General features: G+C 55.0%; 5 protein-coding genes across 5 annotated transcripts; 3 read left to right on the top strand and 2 right to left on the bottom strand.

Moving 5' to 3' along the window:
- Positions 1 to 1,684: 1,684 nt before the first annotated feature.
- On the top strand, positions 1,685 to 3,496 carry MAM_03401 (Major facilitator superfamily domain, general substrate transporter; the record flags this gene model as incomplete). Its single annotated transcript, XM_040822200.1, has 2 exons — positions 1,685 to 2,859; positions 2,953 to 3,496. 2 exons carry the CDS (start codon positions 1,685 to 1,687, stop codon positions 3,494 to 3,496), a joined length of 1,719 nt encoding a protein of 572 aa, XP_040680005.1.
- A 1,970-nt stretch (positions 3,497 to 5,466) lies between these two features.
- Positions 5,467 to 7,326, top strand: MAM_03400 (arginine deiminase type-3; the record flags this gene model as incomplete). Its single annotated transcript, XM_040822199.1, has 1 exon — positions 5,467 to 7,326. One exon carries the CDS (start codon positions 5,467 to 5,469, stop codon positions 7,324 to 7,326), a length of 1,860 nt encoding a protein of 619 aa, XP_040680004.1.
- A 1,188-nt stretch (positions 7,327 to 8,514) lies between these two features.
- On the bottom strand, positions 8,515 to 9,346 carry MAM_03399 (pyridoxine; the record flags this gene model as incomplete). Its single annotated transcript, XM_040822198.1, has 2 exons — positions 8,515 to 8,974; positions 9,114 to 9,346. The coding sequence occupies 2 exons, from the start codon at positions 9,344 to 9,346 to the stop codon at positions 8,515 to 8,517; spliced, it is 693 nt and encodes a 230-aa protein (XP_040680003.1).
- A 1,536-nt stretch (positions 9,347 to 10,882) lies between these two features.
- MAM_03398 (Pyridoxine biosynthesis protein PDX1) lies at positions 10,883 to 11,812 on the top strand (the record flags this gene model as incomplete). Its single annotated transcript, XM_040822197.1, has 1 exon — positions 10,883 to 11,812. One exon carries the CDS (start codon positions 10,883 to 10,885, stop codon positions 11,810 to 11,812), a length of 930 nt encoding a protein of 309 aa, XP_040680002.1.
- Positions 11,813 to 12,668: 856 nt separating this feature from the next.
- MAM_03397 (cyclohexanone monooxygenase) lies at positions 12,669 to 14,196 on the bottom strand (the record flags this gene model as incomplete). Its single annotated transcript, XM_040822196.1, has 6 exons — positions 12,669 to 13,151; positions 13,214 to 13,405; positions 13,458 to 13,562; positions 13,627 to 13,705; positions 13,734 to 14,024; positions 14,084 to 14,196. 6 exons carry the CDS (start codon positions 14,194 to 14,196, stop codon positions 12,669 to 12,671), a joined length of 1,263 nt encoding a protein of 420 aa, XP_040680001.1.
- Between the last annotated feature and the right edge of the window lie 599 nt (positions 14,197 to 14,795).

The raw sequence follows: 14,795 nt of genomic DNA, 5'->3' as shown, positions 1-14,795 counted from the left end.
GCTCCTTTCTCCCAAGGATATTCCACACATTCCACAACTTGAGTAGGTATGGGCCTTGGCGATGGGCAAAGGAAGCTTGCTATCGACGAAACGACTCTGTAAACCCACGGGGAGGCCCTCATCGGTTCGTACACAAGGCGCCTGTGCTTCCCTTACGGACCAGTCACTTGGAAGTCATCCAGACCTGTCGAGGCTTTTTTGGGTAGAAAGCCGACGAACTGTGCTCGGGACAAGCACCTCATCAACAAGTTCCTGCTGATGAATTCGAGGTTCTGACTTGTGTGGTGATTGCCAGCGTGATTTTCTGGCCAGGGAGAATAAAGTACGTCTCGATGTCGATGCCAGCCGCCGATTATATGCCATCGGGGTATCCAAACGTCCCTGGAACGCTCCGATGATGGTCGAGAACGAGACAAAAGTACATGTACGATGTAGTTAGAAGACGCGAGCGCCGAGCTCCAAGACCGTCCCGAGGGCTCGTGTGTGGTTGATGACTAAGCACTGTGAGTCCTGGACACGGTGCGGTTCACAATGCTTTGTGCACAGCTGCCGTTTTCCCACACCAAAACCATCGAGACTTTCGACATGTACGGAGCGCTTGGTTTCTTGCCTACAAGGTCCTTTAACCAGCAGATAACGTATGCTTACCATTTATGGTACTCATCATAGAGCTTCTTGGGCCGCTAGTGCACTTTGCTAACCCGGCCGCTCTTAGAGAACTATCATTCAACGCCGACTTGACATACATGACCATCAAAATAGTCAATTTATCAACTCCCAGCACACCGACATACATTTGGCCCAAGAGGCGTTGTGGTGCCCAATGATGGACTGCCATCCCGACTATTCCGGGACTAGTATTCCATGGACAATGGAGGTAAAAGTGCGCGGCCCGAGGTTCTGGCGGCGAACCCCGATGGTTGACAATGCCGATGGACTTCTATACACATGCTGAGATCGAGTAGTCTCATTGGATCCCTTAGAATCGACGCCTGACCCCCTGGAGGCGGACAAGCCGTTTCGCCCTTTGCTCACCGTACAACTTGACGAAAAGTGGGAACAGGAACCAAGAGAAAACCCGACGGCGTGCAGACTAACAGTTCATCCCTCGACGTCAGACATAGCGACCAGCGCTAGTCATTGGTCAATGTCGCAATCATGGCACCGGAGCCGGTGTTAGGTTTACACGACCTTGTTTATCCCCGAGTCCGTGGCAATCTCTTTCAAACGCGAGGAGCCCGTGAGTTGCCGTGTCAGGTCCTGGGACAGTGAAGAATAGCGTAGTTCTCCCGAGGAAGAACGGCGTCGTTGATGTGGAACTTGCTATGACATGTAATCCATTTTGGGGTTTACATTCTGCATTCGTGTTATATTTTGGGCCGGGCATCCCGCTTCCCTGCGTCATCGTTCCTCAGCCTTCGGCCGAGCCAGTGTTGGTCATGAAAGGCCGATCCATGCTGCATCGTATAGTACATCCAGAGTCGCCCTCGGCGGATGGACCTTGTTTGAATGCCGCTAAATAGCGAGCGCTGCGTCGTACTGTTACACCATCTCCTGGATCGTATCTAGCAAACACAAAGGTCGACCGTTTTTCTCAAGGGGCCCCTTGACTTCGGACGACCGACGAGATCGATATATAGCAGCAGGAAGTATTTCGCAGGGGCAAACCGCCATCACCGCCGTTATGGCAGTCCTGACTCGCATCTTCTCCCGGCCAGTCAACAAACCCTACCGGACGAGGGATCTCGACCTTGCAGAACCGCCCTTCCTCGACGGACAGGGTCTCCTCGCCTTCAAGCCTCATGATATTGAGAATCCCCAAAACTGGTCGACGGCGCGGCGAGTCACCGTCACGATATGCGCCGTCATGCTCGTCATGAACGCTACGTTTGCCTCTAGCGCCCCCAGCGGATGTATTCCCTCCATCGCCGAGGATTTTGGCATATCAATAGAGGCGGCCTCCCTCACAATAACCCTCTTCCTCCTCGGATACTGTGCCGGACCGCTGCTCTTCGCGCCGTTGAGCGAGCTGTACGGTCGACGATGGGTTTTCTACATCACTTTCACCATGTACATCGCCTTCAACTTCCTCTGCGCATTCGCTCCCAACTTTGGCAGTTTACTAGCTGGCCGATTCCTCACGGGCACCCTTGTCTCGGCGCCGTTGAGCAACGCACCCGGCGTGCTGGCCGATATCTGGAGACCTCTCGAGCGAGCAAATGCCATGGCCCTCTTCTCTACCATGGTATGGATCGGACCTGCGCTCGGCCCTGTCGTCGCAGGCTTTCTGGAGCTAAAAAAAGACTGGCACTGGGCGTTTTACGTGCTCATCTGGCTGGGAGCGGGAACGTGGCTCATCATGCTGACCATTCCGGAGACTCACGCACCCACCATTCTTCTTCACAAGGCAAAGCGAATCCGCAAGGCCCGGATTCCCGGGTACGAAGAGGTCAAGGCCCCGGCCGAGATGCAGGACCGATCCATCAGGAGCGTCTTTGGCGTCGCGCTTACGAGGCCCTGGATCATTCTCTTTGACCCCATCTCGTTGCTGTGCGCAATCTATCTCGCCGTGGTCTACACGCTTCTTTACATGCTGTTCAGCATCTACCCGATTGTCTTCCAGGAGAGGCGTGGATGGAACTCTGGCGTCGGAGAACTACCACTCATTGGCACAGTTGTCGGCGCCGTCCTGGGCGGCAGCATCGTCCTCCTCGACACCAGACGACGCTCCAACAAGACCAAAAAAGGCGAGGCCAAGGCGGAAGACATGGAGCCCGAGGACCGCCTCCCTCTGGCCATGGTGGGCGGTGTTGGTTTCGCAGCAGCCATGTTCTGGTTCGCATGGACAGCTGAGTTCAAGTACGCTGCCGTCCCGTCTTTGCCCTCCTCGCCTCTTCACGGTCGTCCAATACTTATTCTGAGCAAGCACTGACTGTTCTTCTACAACCTTAGCTCCGTGCACTGGATCGTGCCGACCATTGCCGGAAGCCTCCTGAGTACCTTTATGCTGCTCATCTTCGTCGCCTACTTGAACTACCTCGTCGACGTGTACCTCGTGTACGCCGCGTCCGCCATTGCCGCCAACACGATTGCCAGATCGGCCTGCGGAGCCGCCGCGCCCCTTTTTACGCGCCAGATGTTCCATGCGCTTGGCGTCGGTGGCGGCGGCAGTCTGGTGGCCGGGGTCGCTACTCTTCTTGCCGTTGTTCCATTCATCTTCTACAAGTATGGCAGGCCGATTCGCCTTCGAAGCAAATTCGCGCCCACCAATGCCAAGGAAGAGAATCGCGTGACGGATGAAGAGGCTAGTCCCGGGGACTTTGCTCTCCAGAGCCCCTCGGACGTCAACAGCTCTACGGATGTGGGGGGGTCAACCCAGGCGTTGTCGGCCAGGAGTGAGAAGACGGAAGAGCGAGACCTGTCTGGTGGAGACGGGATTTCGGCTTCGGATGAGCGAAAAGAGTCGGGCACAAAGCGACTGGCCCATGAATCATGATGTCAGCGCAAGCTTGACAAAAAGGGTCAAGGGGCGAGGGGGCCGGGGGTCCGGACGACAATAGACGGTTATCTAATCTAGCCTGTAGTTTGCCATAATAACAGACATTCGCATGATGGAACATGGAAATATTGAAGAATTGAAAACACATCAGGAGATGGGAGGACAACGCCTACGGGCAAAAAGAAAAAAAACAGCAATGTGTGCAGGATTAAAAAAAAAATATGTGGCCAGTGTGACTCGAACACACGACCTTCAGATAGGCATCCGTAGGATTGAAGTTCCACTTCAGTCTGACGATCTCCCAGCTAATCTATGGCCACCGTGCCAGAAGTTGAGTGAAAAGTAGCTTATGTTGTGTTGCGCGGGTAAAGTTCGGGCAAATCCCCGAAGCCAAGTTCAACTCTGGGACACGGCTCATCCATGACTGCTAATCGGATGAGAACTGTTGCGCAACCGCGCTACCATTACCAGCGTTATCCATACAACACTTGGGAGGTTTCGTCAAACGGCGTCGTATCTGAATCAACGAATGTCCGAGGATCGCCCAGACAAGTTGTGACAAGGGCCGTTCAGCAAAGCTTTATAATTGGTAACAAGGGCAGGGACGCTGGACTCGGAGTGCTACACTCCATTCGGCAGAGTAATCGGCTTTGAGTGAGGAGCAATCCCAAAGCAATTAGGCCCAAGAGTTCTACATATACGGAGTACAAGAAATACAAAGGTCGAAGGCCCGATGCGGCCCGTTGGGCCCCTTGGCCGGGCTCGCGGGCCAGCTTCCGTCGTGGCCGCGTGTCCCTTTTGCGTAGCAGTTTGGACCAATCTCTTTCTTGTGGCTGGTTCGTGTAATGGGTTTGAAGTGACGGGTCAATATATTCTATTTCTTGACTTGTCACGTCCTCTGGCTATTTGAAAAGGTCCTTGGTCTCAGAGCCTGGATGACCAAAGACGCCTGTCTGTTTGGGGAGGGCTGCGTCGTGCCATACGCATCGTAGTCATGGCTGTTGTGTGACCGTGCGACATCAAGGTCGGTATGAAAAGCGGCCAGTTTGTACACTCGGGGGATGGAAGATCATTTACTGCTTCGGCAGGGAACATTTGCCGATTCCCAGCGCCACTCCGTCGACATTGACGCTGGAAATCTCGACAAAGGAGGGCACATGCCGCGATGTCGCGATCGAGATGTGAGTATAATCGTCGTGGTCGTCATTCCCTGGAAAAGGCGCAAAGAGGGCGCTCTGGTAGTACCCTCGTAGATGCTCGCCATCTTTGGTCGGTATGCCCTGGGTAGAGTCTCGACCAATGTTCAGAGCCAACTGGACTGGACTGGCCCCTTTTTGGAAAGCCGGAAAAGGCAGAAACATGGAATAAACTGTAAATATGTGAGCCTCTGGTAGCCATTTACGCGCCTCTCCTGACTAGCGTCGTGTGTTGGTTGGAAACGCGGTTTAGTCCAAAGCTTCCCCGTATGTAAGTTCAGCTAGATGTATTGAAGGAAAGGCCATGCGAACCCGATAGCAGCAGCCTTTCCCGTGAACCTGAACTAGTGTCACGGCCCAGAACTTGTAATGATGGCGCCTGGTTCGACGTCCCCTTGTGCATCCCCCGGCTGGGTTGTCCGTGACGGTCATCGACGTCGCTCCGAGTCTCCCAGGCTTGACGAGTTCTGTTCAAACAGATCGGGCAACAAGCCATGGCCTTTTCAGGCACATGGTCGTCTTCCATCTCGCTCGCGTGTTAACTAGCGCGAGTCTGGTAGCTGTGATGGTGCACACTGCATACCCTCTTGCGCAAGGGGACCAGGCACCTGGTTCGATGTCTCCTTATGAGCTGGCTTGCTCCATCTTCCGGACCCCGGCGAAGCTTTTGAGATATGCGCACGTACGATTCTGTACTTGTGTAGGCAGGCCAACAAAGTCGTCACTTGCAGCTTGCAACTCGAGGCTTTCACACCTCACCTTGCAGTCGTTATGCCGTCCACCGTCAAGGCAGCGGCCGTCGTCGTCGGTCTGCTGGCGACGAGTATCCATGCTCTCAGTGCTACTATTCTTGCTGACACGAACCGAGACGGCAGGGTCGACGTAAACGGGACGTCAGACGTTGAAGGAAAGGCCACTTGGACCGAGGACAGAGGCGCCATCTTCCTGGCCAACATCCCAGATGCGTACCGCCGATGCACCCTTGGGGCTCCCAACGTTGCACCCTTTATGAAGATGCTTGATAGCTGTCACGACGCATCTGACAACGTTCTGCGCAATCCCAAGTTCCTGGCGCCCCTTCGCACGCTTCCCAACCCTGACCTAAGCGACTCAGCTACGGGCGTCGTCATCGTCTGCGACAAGAGGGCCGCGAAAAAGGTCCGCATCTTCCACAAGATGGCTGGTAACTGGACTTATGTCGACAAACGCCACACTTTCAAGGCTGCTGACCTGCGGGCTGGTCTGGAGCTGGGAATCGACTCCCGAGACGTCCGTCGACCTGGTGCCTGGAACGGCACCGTCACGGTCAACTTCAACCTGACTGACCGCGGCGAGTCTGTCTATGACACAGTCGCCCTTCGAGTTGCGCCAATCCTGATAGGCCATGCCCTGAACAAAGTCGAGCAGGCCTTCACCGTAACCGGAGAGTACCGGCCGCAGCAGGAGGCGTTTGCCGAGCGTTTGCAGAGTGTTCTGGCCGAGCATGGGTTTGAGGAGCCTGTCGCCAGGCTGCACCCCATCTTCGGATGGGCTCACGACTATTTCAAGGCCGGATACATCAGCATGCCCGGACCCGATGGTCCCATTTCCCTGCGCGTCTACATCAAAAGCAGCATCATTGCGCTTGCTGCCCAAAGAGTGTACACGCACTTCAGATCTGCGTCGGCAGGCGCCGCTCAACATTGGAAGTCCTCGAGCTCGGAATCAGACAAGATGGGGAACCTTCAGGTCGTAACCCCTTATTGCCATGGTGGCAGATGCTTTCCTCTGGGCAGAGTTGTCATGGGATATAGCCCCTACACGTCTCATCAGAAAGCGGCGGCCATTTTTCCGTTTATGCAGCATCAGGAGGCCCAGCTTCCCTTCCTCCTCGATCACGGCTGGCTCTATTACGGCGCCATCGCCGAATACCTGCAGTTCGTGCCGGCAAACAACTCTCGGGGATGGACAATTGTCGTGGGCGACCCCCATCTCGCCTTCAACTTGCTCAAGGAGGCCAACGAAGCGGGCCATGGTAAGCTTCCAGCGGCGCATCGACCGCACTTGAAGGACGATCCTTTCAAGTCTTGTTTCTCAAGAACCGTGAAGGAAGTTGTCCAACTCCCTTTTCTTCCCGGAATAACCAAGTGGACCGCAGCCAAGATCCAGTACAATGTCGACGTGTTGAAACACGAGACTGGGGTCACGGATGACGAGATCGTACGCGTTCCGGCCCTTTTCTACCCGTACGGCGGCCTAGCATCACCGAGAAAGTTGTACTGTCTTAGTCACATTTTACCTTCGATAAACCATCCTGTAGTAGGGGAGATCTCGGAGCCCGAACACTGGCCAGCAAAAACAGGGGTGATTGGGAACAACTTGTACCCAGCGCGTCCTCCCTGGCCTTCTAGATCTTTGTTTCCCATAGCCACCGACGGTCTTGCCATCGGAGAAGGCCAGTACTTGGCCCCAAACCCTTGGGGGCCACTTGTCAACGGGACGGATATATTCGCCGAGGCTACCAGCAAGGCTTTTGCCAAGGCCGGTCTGAATGTCACCTACTTTGATAATTGGCTTTTTCAACACGAAGTTGGCGGTGGGATGCACCGCGCCACCAACTTGGTCCGGGATATCTCCCAGAAATGGTGGTGAAGGTTGCCGTTCATCTGGTGCTTTCACATGGAGTCGCTTTAGGCAGAGCCTATCCAAGTGTTGGTAAGCATATGAAATGAGATGGAAGAGCGTCTGAATGCAAAAAGCACGGGTTGCCGTACAGGTTCGCGTTGTGAAACCAAGCGATCATTGATGGCTCGTTGAGTAGAACTTTTGATGGACATGTGAGACTTCTCTTTCTTCTCGTTCTTCTTCCCCGTCAGTAGTTCCCTTCCTTCCACTTCGCACTCAAATGTCCGACTACAGTGGCGATGCCGTCAGTGGAAGCGGAGCAGGTCGCCTCCAAAATGCCGTGAAAACTTCTTGGGTTGCCAGTGGTCGATAACTTTGTTTATTTCCATAAACAGACTGAGGGAGCATACGGGCACTAGTAGTCGTCTTGATAATCTGGCATCTTCTCGCAGCGCCGAGGCGTCTCGAGTGACGATGGACGTCAATGCCACAGAAGCCAGCCTCGTAGATCAGCTATATTTTATCAACGTCGTCCGAAGCAACAGTCTGGAGTATACCATTTCCGCTGGACTACGGCGCCAACCCCCATCATTCCAGCAAAAACCGTTCTCGTACAAGCCGTCAGGCAAAACAACCCCGAGCTCGTCAATCTCCTCGTCAAGCACGTCATTAAGATCAACACCTGCGACATCACAGGTAGCTCCCATCTTGCCGTGACCCGTGACCGGGGAGATGGAGGCCCAGCCGGGATGATCTCGGGCGAGTCGGTGCTTGTTTATGCAGTCGACATGGGCAAAAAGGCAGAAATAGGTATGTTACTCGAACGGCATGAGCACGGGGCTGATGCAAATGGCCAGACAAGCAAGGCAAGACTCGGCTCATGCAGGCTGCCATAAGATAGGATGTTGAACTCGTCAAGCGCTGATGAAACATGGGATGGATGTCAATGCCGTGGGGAGCCTGAGTGTAGCCACTTTCTCAGGGTCGTTGCGGCGACATGATATTTTGCATCTGCCAGGCCTTGGGGGAACAAGTGGAGAAGGAGCGCGTCTCCCAGATTATGGGGGGGGAGAAAAGAAAGAAAAGAAGATGCCCAGGGCCATGTATAATCGTACTAGCTGGTCTATGCGCCATGTTCAAGTATAAAAAGAAAGTGCTATGGATATCTTTGGTGAACCCTCGGGAAACAACGGCCGAGGAAGTAAAATAAATCACCTATTGTCCCAAGATGCTTTTCAGCCACCATGCGTGAATACGCACATCGTTCGTGAGCTCCGGGTGGAAACTAGTTCCCAGCACATTGCTCTGCTTCACGGCAATGATATCGCCAGAATCATCCTTGGTATTCGCCTGCGAGACACCCGCCTTTATCTTGTTCAGGCGACCCGGAAGCTTGGCCAAGACCTGGACGTCCTCGCCAGGGCCGGAGCCCTTGAGAATCTCCTCCACGACGGGGGCGCGTATGAACACCCCGGGGAAGGGAGCAGCACCTTCACCGAGGAACGGCAACTCCAAGTCGGACTGGAAGCTTTCGATCTGGCGACCGAAGTGGTTGCGGTGGACGCGGACGCCTAGCCCGCCGACGAGTTCCTGGCCACCCTTCTTGGTGGCGTTTGCCTCGTCGGAGAGGAGGATGAGACCTGCACATGTCCCCCAGACGGGCTTCTTTTGGACTCTGCAGACAGATTAGTTTTTTTTTTAAAAAAAAAAAATTTTCGGGGAGAGGTATAAAACATCAATATTAGGGTCTTTTAGGTAGATGTGTAAATAATAAGAATAGAAACCCAAAAAAGAAGAAGAAAATCAAAACCAACTTTACGTAATGTCTTAGAGGCTCAAGCAGACGGGATTGAGCTGCGACAAAAGAGATGGTGGTGCTCTCGCCACCTGGGATGATGAGGCCGTCGCATCGGGCAAGTTCTTGCGCGGTCCGCACCTCGATGGCGTCGACATGGATCTTGAGTTGTTCGGCGGCCCTGCGCACAAGGTTGATGTGTTCGACGAAGCCGCCCTGGAGGGCCAGGACTCCAATGGTGATGAGAATCATGGCGGCGGCGACGGCCTTTTCCCGCCTTGAGGCGACGAGAGGCTCCGGCGCAAAGGTACAAGGGGAAGGCGACCGACTGAGTTCAAGATAGAAGGAGAGATTGGAATGAGAAGAACAACTCGAGGATTGAGACTAAATCACCTGGTAGATACCTACATGCTGGATACGTCGGTACGGGCACGGAGCATCTGGATCCAGAAAATAGAAAATAGAAAATTGATAGATGACTAACGGCAAACCGTCCCAAGACGAGACGGGGCAGTGGGTCTGGTGTCGTCCGCCTTCGGAGGCGGCAGCAGGCCAGGTCGATCGACGTAGAAATCATTTGCAACACGTCAACGTCAACGCAGTCTCATGCCGCCAGCACCATGTTGACGCACATGGGGGTCGCGTTCCACAGCAGACCCGCGGATGCCATGCCTCGTCTCGTTCAGCGGCGAGGTACTCGGAACGGAGTGCTCCGTACCGTCGACATGCATCTGGCCTCGATCGCTACGAGATGTGCATGTAACTACGGAGTACGTATGTACATGCAGATGCATGGGTTAGGGCGCGCCCATGGGCCCGGGCAGTGGCGACTTGTCAAGCTGTTGGTCGACAGGTAAAGATTTTACTGCAAGTAATTGGATGGGCGGCTTTCAACGAGGCGTCATGCTTTGCAGTCTTGCCCAACTCGTCCCCAGATGCCAGATTCAACGTACGAGATTGCCACGTGAACGCCGTGAATGTCGCCATCTGGCTCACTGCTTTATGATCTTTTATTAATCTAAATTCGGCCCCACGTCGAGAGCAGGGCTGAGTCATTCGTCGTATCGAGCGGTCCCGGAACCCGATGATTGCCGCGCGACCGCCTCTTGAGGCACTCGCACTCGCACTTGTTGCTAGGCGTCAGCTGGTCTCTATCGGATTTTCAGAGCGTCGGTTTGGCGATCTGGCTCGAGGTTAATTAGTACTGGGGGCCCTGGACAGCAGCCGCCCGGTGAGACGACCTGGCTCTGCCGTGCTCCGTTGTCGCTCCGTCGAACGCTGAGTTCTCGAGTCACCCTCGACTCAGTAGACAGACGCCTTCCAGCCCTCGCACAATACGGGGTACATGGTACTCCGTACCCTGTTTTCGGTACCTGCCCCCCATTGTTCTGCTTCGTGCTTTCCCTCGCACTCTATTCCGAAATAACGGGTGGCTTCGACTGGTTCTCGCCTCTCCACGCCCCACCTCCCGCGACTACCTACCTACCTTGGTAGGCACCCTTGGGCCTTGCATGCTGCCCCTCGCCCCTCCATGAATATGTCTACTAACGTTACTACCTAGGTACTTGTAACCCCACCATGATTGGCAGAAAAAGGGCGTAATCGTAATACAAATTACATCTTGGGCCTTTTTTTTTTCTCCTTTCGCCTCCCACGGAACCGGCATTCGAGATATTTCTTCCATCTCCTTCTCTTCCTCCTCCACAATCCTCCTCTATACCCCGGCTTTTGCTTTCCACCTCCAACGCCCTCCACGGACAGCAAAACACCATCTCACATACCACTACAATGGCCAATGATACCACTGCCGTCGCCAATGGCGCTGCTCCCAAGGCCACCTTCGCCGTCAAGGCCGGTCTCGCTCAGATGCTCAAGGGCGGCGTCATTATGGACGTGACCAATGCCGAGCAGGCGCGTATTGCGGAGGAGGCTGGTGCTTGCGCCGTCATGGCCCTCGAACGTGTCCCCGCCGACATCCGAAAGGACGGCGGTGTTGCCCGCATGTCCGACCCGACTGTCATCAAGGAGATCCAGGCCGCCGTCACCATCCCCGTCATGGCCAAGGCCCGCATCGGTCACTTTGTCGAGTGCCAGGTCCTTGAGGCCCTCGGCGTCGACTACATCGACGAGAGTGAAGTTCTTACCCCCGCTGATGACGAGAGCCACGTCGAGAAGAGCCATTTCCATGCTCCCTTCGTCTGTGGCTGCCGCAACTTGGGCGAAGCTCTGCGCCGCATTGCAGAGGGCGCTGCTATGATCCGGACCAAGGGTGAGGCTGGTACTGGCGATGTCGTCGAGGCCGTTCGCCACATGAAGACGGTCAACAAGCAGATCGCTCAGGCCAAGGCTGCCCTCGCCGAGGGTGGCATCGTCCGCATCCGTGAGATGGCTCGTGAGCTTGAGGTCGATGCCGAACTTCTTCGCCAGACTGCTGAGCTCGGTCGTCTGCCCGTTGTCAACTTCGCCGCTGGCGGTGTTGCTACCCCTGCTGATGCCGCCCTCATGATGCAGCTCGGTTGCGACGGTGTCTTTGTGGGCAGCGGCATCTTCAAGTCCGGCAACCCAGCCAAGCGTGCCAAGGCTATTGTTCAAGCCACCACTCACTTCAAGGATGCCAAGGTCATCGCTGAGGCTAGCACCGGTCTCGGTGAGGCCATGGTCGGTATCAACTGTGACAGCATGAAGCCCGAGGAGAAGCTTGCTACCCGTGGTTGGTAATCCACAAAGGCCGAGAGCAACACGCTCGACGAATGCCCTCGGGACGACAAGACAAAGAAACAAAAAAAAAAGATTTGTGGCATATAGACTTATATTTTCTGCGACTTTGGGCAGGCGTTTTGATCGGGGGGTGAGCCTTTACTTTATGCCGTTAAGCAGTCATGAGAAGATTCACAGCATCTTGAAATGAGTAAAAATTGACCAGGTCAACACTGCCGTCATGCAGCATCTCCGTGGATATAATGATGAGTGGCAAATGTAGCTCCAGTGCTTGCCGGTTGCAATACTCTAGGGAGCCCCGGTTGATATTGACGGGCTCCTGTGAAAGCAAAACATTGGTCTTGTGACGTGTGACGTCCGGCGCCTAATAGTAGGAAAAATATGTCACAAAGTTGGGGTGACTCGGCCACAAGTGCCACATTCATCAGCCAACGACGAGATTTCCGGGCTGGCTACCCTTGACGCCTCCTGGAATCTAACACGACTGCTCCACGTCATTCTACATCTAGGCCTCTGCGCTCTGGTCAGCCCGAAATGGACCTCTTCTCATCAGCATGGTGTGAAGCCCTGTCAAGTCGAAGCCTGCTTCACCACGAGTCTCAGCCGGGCATCTTGGCGCGATTGCGCAGCGTCAGGCGAGACGCAGGTTTGTGTAAGTCGATTGGACACCCATCACACATTGTTGTACTGCATGCCGCAAGCAGATTGTCGGCGAGTGTCTCAGAACTACGGGATCAACGTGGTTGCAGCAGGACCATCGTCTCTATACGTGCATACAAGTCGTCTCGTCAAGCAGGCACCTACCCCCTTTCTAGTGAGCGAGTACAACCTCAATTATCGCGCCGTCAAACAATTTTTAATCCGCCCTCCATTGCTCCAGAAGTTCTACATATGCCAAATCCCCAGAGGGTAGACAGAGCCCCTGGCCGCCTTGATCTTCTCCTCGCGGGACCATTTCCTCGTGGCGCCTTCGCCATTGAAGATACTCGGTCCGCATATCTCCATGGGCAACAGAAAGACGGCCCTGCTGAGTAAGCGGCTTGCCCACGCTTCCGCTGCCTCGGGCGTGGCTTCGACGGTCGCTCGCTCGACGGAGGACCTCGGCGACAATGTACGCCCCGTGGCGGGCCAGATTGTCAATGGTATACATGAAGTTTGCGCAGGCGGCCGTCTGCGAAGGGCCGGCGAGAAGCATGTTGGGCATCCAGGGGCTAAGCATGCCGTGGAGGGCCGTGCTTCGCCCAGAGGCAAGCGAGGGTGTTACCTCGGGCGACGATGGTCGTGTCGGTGTTGTGGCTCGGCTCTGCACAGTTCGCGGATGGTGTCCGGTAGCTCGGCTCTGCACAGTTCGCGGATGGTGTCCGGTAGCCGGTACTCCAGATGGCTATGTCCAGGTCGCACTGCTTGCCGCCGGCCATGATGCTTCTCGTGGCTGATCTGCTGCCACGTCTCAGGCGCCATCGGCCTCTGGCTACGTTGATCAACCCCGGAAGGGGTGCGCCGGAACACGAATAGCTGGTCTGCCCATCGTGCCAGCTCAGTGACGCACTGCATGGCCGTGGCTCCGGTGCCGACGATGCCGACCTTCTTCCCCTGGAGGCCGGACAGCGCCCAGTCCTCGGGTGAGACCCCGGATGTATCGTACCTCCAACGGCCGGTTTGTAACTATCATGTGGCCCGAGAAGGTGTCGATGCCAGGAATCTTTGGTGTCTTGGGTTGGTTGAGCAAACCGCCCGTGACGACGACAAACTGTGCGGTAACGGTCATGTCAATGGCTGCTCGTCAGGTCCCCCGATCCTTGTGTCAGCAGCACTTTCCAGCGCTCTTCTTCCTCGACCCAGTCATATGTACGGGCTCTCGTGCGGAAGACGCCCTTGCCGGTGAGGTCCCACCTGTCCGCAATGTCGAGCATGTCCTCACTGTCTAATTCCAGGGCCGTATGGGAAGCGGTGCCTGGGTATGTGTCCCGTCTGCTCCAGCAAAGGCATGTAAATGCAGCCTTTGACGTCAACCATGATGCCCGTGTATCTGGTCCAGTACCACGTCCCGCCGGAGCCGCCGGCAGCGTCGACGAGACGGTTGTCGTCGGGGTCGATGCCGGCTTCAACTTGGTGCACCGCGTGCAGGAGCCCGGAAAAGCCATCCTCGTCGCCATCGCTGAGGTTTGGTGGCTGGGCGTTCAACGCGCCGTTGCGTTGTCGACCCAGGAGTCTCGGACGAGGTCTTCAAGCGCGGCGGATTCGGCCTCGGCAAGTTCGATATAACGTTACTGGGCGGTCCCTTCGGGTCGAAAGCGTTTTCCCGTCCCTTCAGCGTACTTGCGGGCGAGCAAATCCACGTCTGGCACGGCACGCGTCTCGCTTGCTCCGCTGTCTGCCGTCATGTTGGTGCTCGGCATGGAGAAGGCCCCAAGGCGATGTTGCCACGGAGATACGTACGTCCTAAAACCACGTGAATCCCGCAAAATGTCGTCGCGAACTGAAACAAGGTCAGGTTCAGCGTCCCCTCTACCAGTCTATCAATGGCAACGCGCGCTACCAAATGTGAAGGCGTGCTCCAAATCCAGCAAATTGGGCAGATATCAGCCCGTGTACTTGTATTTCCTCGTCTCCGTTCTGCATACATTTCCGTACATGTCATTCTATCCGCTAGCGACTCTTTCTTTTTCCAGTTCGTCAAGCCCTCAAGACGTTGCAATGTAAGAGGTAAAAATTTAAAAAAAAAATAAAAAATTGCCCCGTGGCACAAAAGCGTTTGAGAGAACACGGCTTCAGTAAAGACAGTGTTTTCGGATCAGGGAGGCAGGAACAGACGGACTGAAGTAGCGAGTGGCGAGGGTAGAACCCTTCCACGACATGGGGGGGGAATCAAAAGATCAAATAAAACATGAAATAAAACGAAACAAAACAAAATTACAAAGGGCAATCAGTGGTGACGAGTGAAACATGACGAGGAAAAAATTAGATATATCATCACGCAAGA

Source organism: Metarhizium album (assembly GCF_000804445.1).
Source record: "Metarhizium album ARSEF 1941 chromosome Unknown scaffold_6, whole genome shotgun sequence".
NCBI classification, from domain to species: Eukaryota; Fungi; Ascomycota; class Sordariomycetes; order Hypocreales; family Clavicipitaceae; genus Metarhizium; species Metarhizium album.
The sequence above is the reverse complement of the archived record's forward strand: the minus strand, read 5'-3'. Positions and strand labels throughout refer to the sequence as shown.